The sequence below is a fragment of the Macrotis lagotis genome, chromosome 5 (genome assembly GCF_037893015.1).
Source record: "Macrotis lagotis isolate mMagLag1 chromosome 5, bilby.v1.9.chrom.fasta, whole genome shotgun sequence".
Taxonomy (NCBI): domain Eukaryota; kingdom Metazoa; phylum Chordata; class Mammalia; order Peramelemorphia; family Peramelidae; genus Macrotis; species Macrotis lagotis.
Genome location: NC_133662.1, coordinates 230,060,653 through 230,074,072, shown reverse-complemented (window position 1 = coordinate 230,074,072; position 13,420 = coordinate 230,060,653). Strand labels below are relative to the sequence as shown.

General features: G+C 36.9%; 1 protein-coding gene across 1 annotated transcript in view; it reads right to left on the bottom strand.

Moving 5' to 3' along the window:
* The window catches only part of SNX27 (sorting nexin 27), a 70,133-nt gene that overhangs the window by 19,135 nt on the left and 37,578 nt on the right, over positions 1–13,420 (bottom strand). Inside the window, exons 3-4 of the mRNA XM_074188847.1 lie at positions 5,301–5,493; positions 3,663–3,727 (exon numbers count right to left, since the gene is read on the bottom strand). Of these exons, the coding sequence (XP_074044948.1) occupies positions 3,663–3,727; positions 5,301–5,493 (258 nt within the window). The remainder of the gene's footprint in view (positions 1–3,662; positions 3,728–5,300; positions 5,494–13,420) is intronic.

Sequence of the window (13,420 nt, the reverse complement as noted above, 5' to 3'; positions counted from 1 at the left end):
GATCCTACCCTTTGACTCAACCATACCAATATTAGGCTATATTCAGAAATCATTAAAAATGGAAAAAGTTCCACATGCTCCAAAATATTTACAGCAGTTCTTTTTGTAATGGCAAAGATTTGGAAATTGAGGGGATGCTCATCAATTGGGGAATGACTTAACAAGTTATAGTATGTGAATGTTATTATCCTATAAGAAACCATAAAAGATCAGACTCCAGAGAAGCATAGAATGAATTACAGGAACTGATGTTGAGAAAAAGGAGCAGAATCAAGAGGACATTTGATATATTAACAACATTGTGATCTGAACAACCTTGATGGCTGCAGCTCCTAGGGCAACCCTAGGAGACCTGTCATGGACAATGCTATCTACATCCCAAGAAAGGAAAACAAAACAAAAACTCTACAGACTCTATCTAAATGCACACTATATTCATTTTTTAAAAATTTCTCTTATGTTTTTCTTTCCTATCTCATGGTTTTCTTTCTTTTCCCTTAATCTTAATTCCTCATACAGAAAATGACTAATCTGGAAACATTTTAAACACAATGTATGTACAATATTCACCTGTGTTCACCACTGGGGGGTGGGTGGGAAGGGAGAGGGGAAGGAAATTACATAACTTAAAAATGTGCATTTACATGTGGATGAATGTGGAAAAACTTTCATACTGTATAATTGGAAAAAATAAATAAAAATTTCAATTTTTAAAAAAAATGATAATCAACAAATTCTTCTATAACTCCATGATTTACTTTTTGGTTTGTTTTTTGAAAAAGAAAAGAGGATGTGAAAGTTCCTCAGTGTTTTTTTTAGCACAAATTAATATCCCAAGGCTTGGTCAGTCAGACTCATTAACTATTAATTCCTTATTTGTCTACTATCATAATTCTAGAAGTAGATGAGACACTGTCTCACTATTCTAAAGAAGAAAGAACAAGAAGATGATACAAATGGGAGGGGAAGAAGTGCAGGATACAGGAGAAGGAAGGGAGGAGGAGGGGGAAGGAAGTAATGAATAACATGGAACACTGCGGAGAGCTGGGAGGAGGCAGTAGAGACTGGGCAGGAAATCCAAGTCTCTTCCCAAAGAGCTCAAAGTACTCAAAAGGACACTTCTTCTCTGAGCCTCCTCCCCTAACAAAAGCAATGAAGCTGTCAGTAAGCTCCAGCTCTATGAATAGGCCAGTCCTTCCTATAAAATGCTTAGAACTGCAAGAAGTAGAAGAAGCTGAGGCCCACAAGCAGATTGTGGGGAGAACCAATCCTTTGCAGGACTGGCCAACAAGATCTCCCTGCCCAAAGACACCAGTAGACTGTAAAGTGATGAGGCAATCCTTGGAAACTGGTGGTTCATAAGGCTGCAGATAACTTTGAGTACAAGAGGACATTGTGGCTGCCCCAGTGGACAGCTGGACTTGAGCAAAGGAAATGACCTGATTCATTTGCACTGTGATCCCCTTTACTGGATCCACCCACTGGGACCTTGAACCCATGCACTGATTGATGTCCTTTACCCTTTCCTCTCCGGATGACTAGCATATCAACAAGGGCTGTCCCAAGACAATATAAAAGGAAAGGGAGGTGTGGCAGGAGGTAGGTTAAGAAACTCACAGAGTACTTAGAATAAAAAATAAGTTGGTGTCACTTGGGGTGAAGCTAGTGGCACCAAAAACTATGATCCCTATGCTAATTAATTTGGGATTTCAAAATACAAATAGTAAAAGTCTCCCAAACAAATATAAGTTATATTTGAAAAATAAAACTGATATAGAAAGAAGAAGAAAAAAACATAAGAGTTTTCAGATAAGGTAAGGAAAGTATTAGGAAAAGGGTCAGGAGCTCTTTAAGATATCCTAACTAACTAACCTATAGGTAAGATTAGACTAAATCTTTAAATTCAAAGTTTTTATATTTCTGCCTTTTTACCTTTGGCTTTCCATTGGTCTCCTACAAGAATGAGGAGGGTCAGAATCTTCCTAAACTTAATACATGGAAGGGAAGGGCCATGGAAGATGGGAAGATGTAGACCCTACATCTACCTCAGGCAGAAAAAGGGCAGTGGACCCAAAAAGTGGAACCTTTGGATAATGAAAGTTACAGAATGGCTGGGAATGGTTTTTTCTTCTTACCTGTGGTATTCCCTTTTGGCTTCATTCATATTTAGTGAGGATCTCCCTTAGAGTTCTAGAAAAGAGGGTTCTACTCAGTCTCAAATTCACACTAGTTAAGTTCACTTTCTAAAGAAGTGGCCCCCTTAGCACACTATATGTAACCTTGCTGAGTCTCAGTTTATTCATCTATAAAATGATAGAAGAAAATACCTAATCTGCCTCACATACTACTGTGAGGATCAAATTGTCAACTTTATAATTTTAGCAATGATTCCATAAAAGTTATCATGGCAAAGCAGAGAGGGCCCTGGTCTTGGAGTTGATCAAGTTCTGGATTCGAACCCACCCACCTGGAGATAACTGGGACTGTCACTTAACACCTTAGAGTCTCTACCTCAGTAGGGAGGTATCCTCAGACACCTGGATCCCAGGGGACTTGTGAGGAAAATGTTTTGACACCTGGAAGCACTAGATCACATGGGGTTATGGCTAGCAGAGTAGCAGTAAATCAAAAAGTATGGAACATGATCTCGTGCCTACCATTATGTGAGGGGCCAAAGGAAAGTTTAAGGCATATTTCACACTTACCAACAAGAGCTAACAATCTTATTGAACAAATAAGACACGGAGCCTCAGAGATGTGCCTATGTGACCTGTGGGACTTACCCAGGATCACACAGTCAGCATGCATCAGGGACTGGACTTGAACCTCAGATATGCCCCATTCCAAGACCAGGTCTCTCTTCACTATGCCACAGCTTGCTCTCTCTCTCTCTCTCTCTCTCTCTCTCTCTCTCTCTCTCTCTCTCTCTCTCTCTCTCCCTCTCTCTTAGGTTTTTGCAAGCAATGGGATTAAGTGGCATGCCCAAGTCCACTGTGCCACCTAGTCACCCCTACAGCTGTCTCTTAATAAAATAATTAGTAAATAGAAAATATGGAATATATATTCTCCACTAAAACCCTACTCTAAGGTTTCACTATGACAAAGGGATGACATTGGTTCCAATGTTTTGAAGGTAATGCCAAAAGAGCACACACTTTAGTAGTATTACCAAGTAGGGGTCAGGGAAGGGACTGGGCTCTTGTCCTTCAAAGACCAGTCCAGCAAAGTACAGAGAAGCAGGTCACCAGAAGATTGATCACCTGATGATTACAACTTTGGGGGGAGGGTGAAGAGCTTAAAAGATTGTCTAATAAGGGTTCTATAGGCAACTACCTCCATCAATAAAATTAGTCTTTTGAAGTCCTGAGACCCAGCAGGTAGACACAGTCAATGCTAATATATTAAAGAATTTATCAGTGTGGTGAAGAGTAGGATAGGTGTTCCACCTGTGATACAGATACAGAGAGGGTCTAGGTGGTCTATAATTGTCAAAGAAGATTTCACGGGGGTGGGGCATGAGGTGAGCCTTGAAGAACTTGCAGGAGATCAATGGAAGGGAGGTAGGAGGCTGAAGTAGTTGGGGTATTTTTAGAGCAATTATTATAATTCCAAACTGTTCCTGAGAAAAGAGCAGATAGTCACTGTGGAGGTTGTCAACCTACCTCATCTGACTCTGAGAGGAACTCTTGCATGATGTCACTCTCACCGATGACTCGTATTGAACACACTATGGAACATAAAGACAAGACCTTAGTGAAGGGTAAAGCAGCCAAAAAGATACTTCTGTGTGGATGTGAGGCAGTTAGAAGGGGAGGCTGAAAGGTGGGACCCCCACCCTGAGCAGATGGAATTTTAGTGATGAATGTGGAGCTACCCAGTGGCAGAATATGGGCCCATCTATATGACTTAAAGCAATTCTGAATGTAGAGAAATCAAAATTAGGTCTACTTTTTCTATCCTTTGCTAGCTATTAGTGAGCTAAAACAAGAGGGCTCAGAGGATGGGAAAAACTAATCCAAACCAAAATTGAAAAAAAAAAAAGGAGTGAAATTCAATTTCAACCACGAATAGACTGAAGCCACAGGCATTTAGAGCCGCTTTGTACAACACCTTGGCCAATTAAGTGTGTTGTTGAGCATATCCTTTCACCTGACTTTCTCTTCAAAGTGGAAGGAAAATCACTCCTTGATCTAAAGAAGGTAATTTCCTGACTTACTCTCATGTGGCTGGTAAATTACCCTGATGATTTTATTTCGATTCAGTGAGGTAACTGAATTTGTGAGGCTTTTCTATCAATTATAAGGCAGCTGTACGCCTCACTTTAACCCTTTCATGTCTCCCAAGAGCCCAGTTTAGTGGCTATTTTAGAAAAATGATAATGGTGACAGAAGAAATTTACCACCTTCTACAGAGATTTTTTTTCTCTAGGATAACAATTCACTGTAGAAGTAAAAAAGCAAAGTCCAAAAGAAAAAAATCTCAACTAAGACAGTTATTTAAAAAGGATATAAAAAAACTACCATTTACTAAATAAAATAGTATTTCAGCAATTCTTTAACTAAAGCTTCAAAAGAAAATCCAGTATAAAATAGCAAATTCTGCAATTCTATCTACTACAGTAGTATAGGATGGAAGTGAGGGGATAGCACAGACGAGGATACCAGGACAGGGAAGAAGTGGGAAATAAAGGGAAGGAAATGCTAAAAAATAAAAAAAATTAAAAAGCAAAACACTGCTTTATAGGGATGCTGACCTAAGGCAGCAAGGACTGCTCTAACAGGGATCAACAGTGTCTCAAAGATAATCACTTTTCCCATATAGAATCAAACTGTGTATTTGATTACATGCACTTGAGTGTGTTTGTTGGTAAGTGATAAAACCAAGGTCCTTCATGCATTAAAAACAAATTATGCATTTGTGTGTTATTGTCAAGTATTTGGCAAGCAAAAAAAGTATACTATTAATCAAACACCAAACAAGCATTTCAGTCATACTTCAAAGCTCCCATCATTATTAAATCCAGTATAGAAATGTGCCACAGCATATATAACCTGTATCAAATTGCTTACCATTTTAGAAAGAGGGGCAGGAGAAAAATTTGGAACCCTAAATTTTGTAAAAGTAAATGCTAAAAATTGCCTTTGCATATAATTAGAAAAAAATACTACCAAAAAAAATGTGCTACAGGCTCACTTTCATTAGAGGCTACTGCCAACAGCCCAGGAACTAGTTATAGAAAGCTCAGCTGGGTGCATGGGAGCATTAAGTGACCCCAAGCTTTACCATGAGCACCAACTTACCTTTCTCCAGGTATTCCTCCAACCCCCGACGTCGGGCATCCAACTGCTGTTCTGATAAGGAGAATGGCCACTTCCCTGGCAGGCGAGGAAAAGTAAAGTTGGCAAACTCTCGTTTAAGGTTCTGGTGCAAGATTGCAAATTCCCGGTACCGCTTAGAGCACAGCTGCCTTCCTGCCATGTAAACATTATATACCTGGGAAGAGAGGAGACCAAAGGAAAATGCATTTATTATAAAAGAAAAACACTAGTTATGTCAGTGTTGGCCTGGTAGGTTGGTTGCATCCACCCTGCCTGGTGCTGGTCATTTCCTGGGCTTTCAACCTGAAGGATGGGTAGGTTTTCCATTCCTTTGCAATGTGGGCTCAGGTCCATTCACCACAATAAAACTCAGGTCATTAGCTTTTCTTTCCTCATTTTCCTATATTTGACCTTGCTTGAATACATCCTTTTTGTTTTATTCTTTTTCATCTCTTGGTTTCACAGAATCTTAGGGCCTTGGACCAGACAGAACCTTGCACAAGCCCATCTACTCTCGTCTTTCTCATACTTTTTTCCCCCCGCATACAATCATACTTGTACTTCTTCATGGTTCTCTTCCTAGCTCTGGGCAACCCAGAAGGCAACCCCTTTAGTCTCCTTCAACTGTCATCTCCATGCACATGAACTTCAAAATCTGTACCTCCAACTTTTTATCCCCATGAGAGATATACTCCCACATTTCCAATGATGTCAGACATCTCCACAAGAATGTGTGTTGCAATGGCAGCTCAAACCTAACACATGTAAAACTGAATTCGGCCCATCCCCATCAATATGTGCTCCTTTTTCTTCTCTGTAGACTCTGCTGACATTCCTAAACAGCTGTCGGGTTCTATTAATTCTAATTCTGCCATTGCACTCACAGTCCCTTCTCTTTTCCACACAGGGACCACCTCCTTATCCAGACCCTCATCATCTCTTGTCTGCCTCCAGGTTCTCCCATTCATCCATTCTATTACCAAAGAAATTTTATAAGACCTAAGGCCATCGAGTCATCTCAAGTCTAGCCTAAGAAAACATGCAAATGCTAGAAGGCATTTCAGGCTCTCCCTCTATAAACCAGTTCTGCTCTATTCTTCCAAGCACATTCCACACTAATTCCCTACAAGTCTTCCAAATGACCATAAGCCATTCTCTAATTTCACCTTGTTCCCTTTCAGTTCTCTGCATTTACAAAGGTCATTCATTCCTCATGCTTGGAATGGACTTTCTGATACTTCAATACCTGTTGAAATCCTTCTCTTTACCTCAAACTCAAGTGCCAACTCCAAGAATTCACTGCTCTACTCCAGGTAGAAGTGACCATTTCTTTACTCCAATTTTTCATCCCTCTTCAACACCCTTACACACTAAGAATAACTAGGATTTTTATGGTAACAGCAAGGGTTTACAAAGTATTTACAAATACTATCTCATTTCATCCTCAAAACAACCCTCAAAGCAAGTGGTATTTTTATTCCCATTTTACAAATGAGAAAACTGAGGCAGAAGATAAGTGACTTGCCCCAAATCACAGAGTTTGTATCTGAGGCAGAATTCGAACTCAAGTTTTCCTGATACATATCCAATGTTCTACCCACAGTATCAGCCCACCACTTAACCTGTGTCATAGTTGTGTCTTTTCTATATAGCTCTTCTTCCTGCAATCTGAAGGTGGGGTTATGCCATTTTTAACTTTGCATTTCCAAGGATTAGCACAGTGACCTGCATAGTCTTTTTTTTTTTGGCAAGGCAATAGGGTTAAGTGGCTTGCCCAAGTCCACACTATTATTATTATTATTATTATTAATAATAATAATTATTAAGTGTCTGAGACTGGATTTGAACTCAGGGACTCCTGACTCCAGGACCAGTGCTCTATCTACTGCACCACAGCTGCCCACTGCATAGAGTCTTAATAAAAATTTATTCTACTAAATAGGACATTGCTGATTTTTTTTTGGGGGGGGGGGCAAGGAGCCAAGTTTGGAGGTGGTTGTTTTTGAGGCTGTATTTATCTCATCCAGTCTGAAACAGCAGCAGCTACTCATAAACCCTTTTCCATTAGTGCCTGGCATGGAATCTATGATCTCTATTTCCAGACTAAATCAGCTCATCCCTCCATGGGCACTCTAGCTCACAGGACATTGAACTACCTGGGTTGCCAGACTTAAGGTGGATACACAAAGGGCTCAGACCACTGCCCTCAGAGCTCCCAGCTCCAACAATCACAAATTTCCATTTTCCCAGTAGCAAAAGTAAGATGGACCATCAGGCCCAGAATTCATGATTTTTTTTTAAGCAGACATCAGATTTACACAACATTCTAGTATACATCATACCAATTCTCATCATTACGGTTCTCATGATGCCTTGACATTTTGAAACAATGTTTTTTTGACATTGCCAATTGTGCAATAAAGCTAAAATATCTTAAGCAATAGAAGATAGTCATTCTTTGGTAACCTTGCTTTTTAGAAACAGTCAAATCCAGTAAAGAAAGGTAGGTTGCTCAATTTTGATAATTATATTTTGAGTAGGCTATAAGGTCTTTGAGAGTACAGTGAATGTTTTAGATTTTTCCCAGGTATCCCTAATATCTAACACAGGGTCTGCCACATAAAAGTCACTCAATAGAAGATCAAATTAAAATAACATTATTTTCTAACATATTATATATAAACATATAACATATTATTATATAAAATAACAGAATTATTTTCTTGTGTGGTTTGTAAACGAGCTCTGGAGACAAGACCAAAAGTTAAAAAAGTTTTGAGTAATGGCAGCATGGTGAAGTAAATCACTTCCCAAAATGACTTACTTAAAATACATTGGGCATTACAGTTCTGGTACATTCCTCAAGAAGCAAGGCCCATTACTTGATGGTCACCCTTTATGTAAAAAACAGGGATGTGGTTGTAGCCCTGAAGTAATTTCATCATCAGAAAATGAAAGATCATGTAAGAAGATCTAGTTCTACCATCTAATTCAATTACCTAATCAATTCCTGAAAAATCTCAAAAGATTATACCAACTTCTTTGAAGACTATTCCAGAATTCTATAATCCTAACTTTTAACTGAACTATAAACTTACTCCAATACAGGCAAAGTCTATAGCTAATTTCATCTGATAACCAAATCTTTATATACTTAGTAAAATGTCACTGTCCACATATGTGTTAACAGACGATAAAAATGGCAGTTATTAAGTTATTGATATACAAGAAGACTTAAGTCCTCTGCTCCCCAAGAGACTGTGGATATCTGATGGTCAAATTCAAAAAGCAAAACGAGCCTACAAGTTTTGTGTAAGGATTAAAAGATACTTACCTAAGAATCCTGAATATAATAGACCTTCAGATAAGCATGATCCACAGTTTAAACATTACTGAGTTGCTAAGACATGACATGATCTGTCCTCCCCAAAGGAATGAGTATAATCAGACAGAGCTGAGGACCTCATCTAAAACCTAAATCCTCTATTAGCTTTCTTCACAGCCAGTCCTCAATTGACAACAGAAGACAACTCAAGTCACCTTCTGCGTGAGGATGGATTCTTCATCTCCACCAAAGCTACTGGCTAGCTGTTTTATATATGTCTACTCAAGAGAAAATTGGCTTCCTCTTCAAATATATGCTCATGGAAGAAGAAAATCTGTTTCACTTTTGTCTGTGTCCTCAGCAGTTAGCCTAGTGCCTGGCCAGCCACAAAGGTCATGCAGATTAGCAGACCAGTGCCTCTGCCTCCAAGTCCAGTGTTCTCTCCATTGCACATTTTCTTTCCTGTCTTTACTTATTTTCAAAAAACAAAGATGCAAATTAAGTCCTTTCTATTATCAAGAGAACCATTAAAAAAAAAAAAAGATCTTTTTTTATTCCTTTGTATTCACAGGACTTACTTAGCACAGTTATTTCATTGTTGTTATTCAGTCATGTCCAACTTTACTGTGACCCTGCAGACTTTTCTATGGAATTTTCTTGGCAGAGAAACTGTAGTGGTTTATCATTTTCTTCTCCAATATGTCCCTATTTTATAGATGAAGAACTGAGGCAAATAGGGGTTACGTGACTTACCCAGGATCACAGAGCTAGTCAGTGTCTGAGGCCAAATTTGAACTCAGATCTACTTCAAGTCCAATACTCTATCCACTACACCACTAAACATAAATGCTTACTGATTCATTCCTCAAATCACACCTTTGTTTTCATTTCCAAAATTAAAATAAAGCCCATACAGAAAAGTTAACAAACTCTATATGATTTCCATTTGTACCATGTTTGTAGTATTGGAAATTCTAGCAATTACAACAAAACAGCAAAAAAATTAGAGAAATTAATATTAGAAATAAAGAGACCAAAACAGTCAATCAACTGCTTTAACCAAACAAAAATTAATAGTGGTGAGGAGTCCAACAAAATTTAAGGATACAAGATTAGCCCCCAAAATCATCCGCATCCTTGCCTAGGAAAGATTTAAAAATAATAGTGAAAAGAAACTCCACTTATAACAACAAAAACCATCATACATTTGGGAATTAACCTAACTAGAAATACAAATGATCTTTGTAAGGAAAATTCTAAAACTACAATGATCAAAAATGAGAAGATAAATTCAATGTTCACAAATGGTCAGTTAACAAGCAAAAATGATAATACTTCCTAAAAAAATTGTTTTTAATGCAATACTAATCAAAATTCCAAATGACTTTTTACAGCACTAACACATACTGAAATATAGAAAGAAAATCATGGGACACAATTAAGCAAAAAACTAATGGATATGATCTTATATTCTCCAGACTTCAAAACATATAACAAAGGCATTATCATCAAATCCAGAAGTATCAAACACAGTCAACAACACTTCCAATTGTGTCTCAACTAGATTAAGATATAACTGGGAACTGTTTAACAAAAAATAAAAATACATTAAGATATAGATTATATTGATATATGGTTCTCTATGTCAATCTTTAGCCCAATGGGATCCTTATTGTAGTTGATTGGTCCCTTTTCCTGTTTAAATTTGGTATCACTGATCAAAACTAATTTTTCTGTATAAAAAATTATAGAGAAATGGATAAGGACAGATTCACCAAGCCACCAAACAAAGATATACAATAGTTTCACAGGAACCTCTTGTCATTGATATAGATAATTCCCAGTAAGGAAAGTCTCTCAACAATGTTGATGGGCAACTTCTAATAATTTAAGAGTATTTCTTAAGAGATCTGTGGGAAAACGATAGAGGGCAAACATACTTAAGTGCCTATGTACTATACACTAGGCATAGTATTACATGCTTCACAAATATTATCTAATTTTATCTTTATAATAATCTCCTATAGGAATTGAGGAAACTGACGCAGACAGAGGCTGGGTGACTTGCCCAGGTCCCCTCCCTGGTCAGTGTCTTCTTCAGGATTTGATTTCAAGTCTTCTGACTCCAGGCCCAACAGAAACTCTGTCCCTGGGAGACCCTGGTATCCCCCTAGTGCCATTGAGAAGTTAAGGGGGTCTTGAACTCAGCCAAAATGTGCCAGGAGGAGGATCTGAACCTTGTCTGATCTTGCTGGCTCAGGAAGACTTTCTATTCACTACCTCATCCTCCTGCCTGTCTAAGAAAGATTAGAGAAAGTAGTGAACCCTTTGTCCGACATCTATCTAATCAATATACTTGGGGAAATTATTTTGTAAATTAATGGAAAATAGATTTAGACCTCCATCCCAAAAAATTGCAGCTGGATGATGCACAAACATATAAAAAGGAAATTACAAAAAAAAAAGGAAAAAGAATAAAATATTGGGGCGGCTAGGTGGCGCAGTGGATACAGCACTGGCCTTGAAGTCAGGAGTACCTGAGTTCAAATATGACTTTAGACACTTAATAATTGCCTAACTGTGTGGCCTTGGGCAAGCCACTTAACACCATTGCCTTGCAAAAACTTTAAAAAAAAAAAGAATAAAATATTGCTCTTTACTGTGGAGAATAAGCTTTTTCAATTCAATAGACAAAATCATTAAGGAAAGGTTGCTAACTTAATGAAAATAAAAAATTTCTGAAAAACAAAAGAAAAAATAAATTGGGTTCAATATTTACAGCAAATAAGACATATAAATTTGATATCTAAAACATATATATGAGCATTTGTTAAAAAGTCATAATGGTAAATTAGAAAGGAAACAGACATATAACTTTCTTTTATTTTTTTAATTTTATTTATTTTTCCAACTACATGGATAGTTTTCAACAATGACTTTTTGTAAGGTCTTAGGTTTCAGTTTTCTCCTTCCTTTCCTTCCCTCCCCCCCACCCCAACAGAAAGTAATCTAATATAGGTTATACATATATCCTATAAACATATATCCATATTAATCATGTTGTGAAAGAAGAATCAAATCAAAATGGGAAAAAATATAGAGAGAAAATAATACTTCAGACAACTAGAACATAATAATTTTCAAAAGAAAACATTGCTAAAAAAATTATCTGAAAGATTGGTCACCTTCACTAATAATCAAAGAGATGTAAAGTCAAGCACTTTTGTGGTAACCATCTCATACATACTGAATTAGCAAAAATTATTAAAAGTAATGCAACAATACCAGCAGGGTTATAAAAGAAAAGGTATATTCATTCATTGATGAAAGTACAAATTTATTGGATCTTTTTGAAGAAAACTTGTCAATATGCAATAATAGTTATAAAAATAAGCATATTCCTTTCAGTAGGCTATTAAAAGCAAAAAAGGGACAGCTATCTGTTTTTTAAAATTCATAGTAGCATTAATATATGTAAATATACACATATACATAGATACACACATAAATAAGAGAAAATGAGAAAGAGTATGAGAAAGTTTTTATATCAAAAATTCCTTTTTTTTTTTTTGCAAATCATTACATGGGTTGGACTTAGATGACTTCATATATACAGAACTGAAAGAAGTGGGTCTATGGAGAAAAGCTGTTATAAAAGATAACAGCAAGCACAAAACATACATCCACCACCAGCAAACATTAATTAAATACATTATATCCCAGGTTAAATTTTGAAAGGGGTAATTCCTTCCAAATAAAGTTGCCAGGCAATGTTAGACCTTCTAAATCATATCATCCCTTTAGGCATCTAAAATATCCTCAGCTCAAGCTGGGTCAGAAACTTAATGATCATTTTTACCAACTCTACTTTTTATCAATTTATCTAATTTTCCTCTAACTTTTAATCTCTTGTGCTTATTTTAGGTTAGCTTATTTATTGGCTTTCTAATTTTTAAAAATGCACATTCATCTCATTAATTCTTTCTTTTTCTACTATATATATATTTTTTTTTTCAAGAAAATAATTTTTCCCAAAGGATGCTTTAGCCTTACCCCAGAAATTTTGGTATGTTGCTTCATCATTATCGTTTTATTTTATATAGTTATTGTTTCCATGATTTTTCTTTGGCCCACTCATTATTTAGAATTTCATTGTTAAGTCTCTGTTTGGTTCTGCATCTTTTGTTTATGGTCCCTGACTTACAAGGCCAGAATCACAGGATTCCATTCTATGAAATTGCAGAAAGCTAGAAACAATCTGGATACTCTAAATTATGGTATGGTAAATGTACTGGAAAATTATAATTAACGCAATCAAATATAAGAAATAAGGAAAGAATTTTATGAAATAATAGGATGTGAAAAAAGCAGACACCAACTACAGTTAAATGAAAGAAAAAAATTAATGAGAATGAAGAAACTAAGACACAATAAGGAATAAGAAGAGCCTGAAAAAACAAATTTAAATTGTGTAGTTGCTAATAAGCAAGCTGAGGTGGTTGTCTTAATGTTCATAGGTTGCATGGTTAAAAAAAGAAGATGGGCTGCTCATGTAGGGATAGCAAGGGATCATCACTGGGCAGCCCGAGGGAACCCTCAGTGAACACTGGTATCCCCAGTGTCGGGAAAACTGGCAAAGGACCCTGGCAAATTGGGAGGACCTCTTGTGGTGAATTTAGAGAAGAGTATGGATAAAAGCAGCACAAGAATGCATGGGTGTTTTGGTGATCTGCATCAATAGAGAGATTCCACACATCAATAAGATAACACATAAATT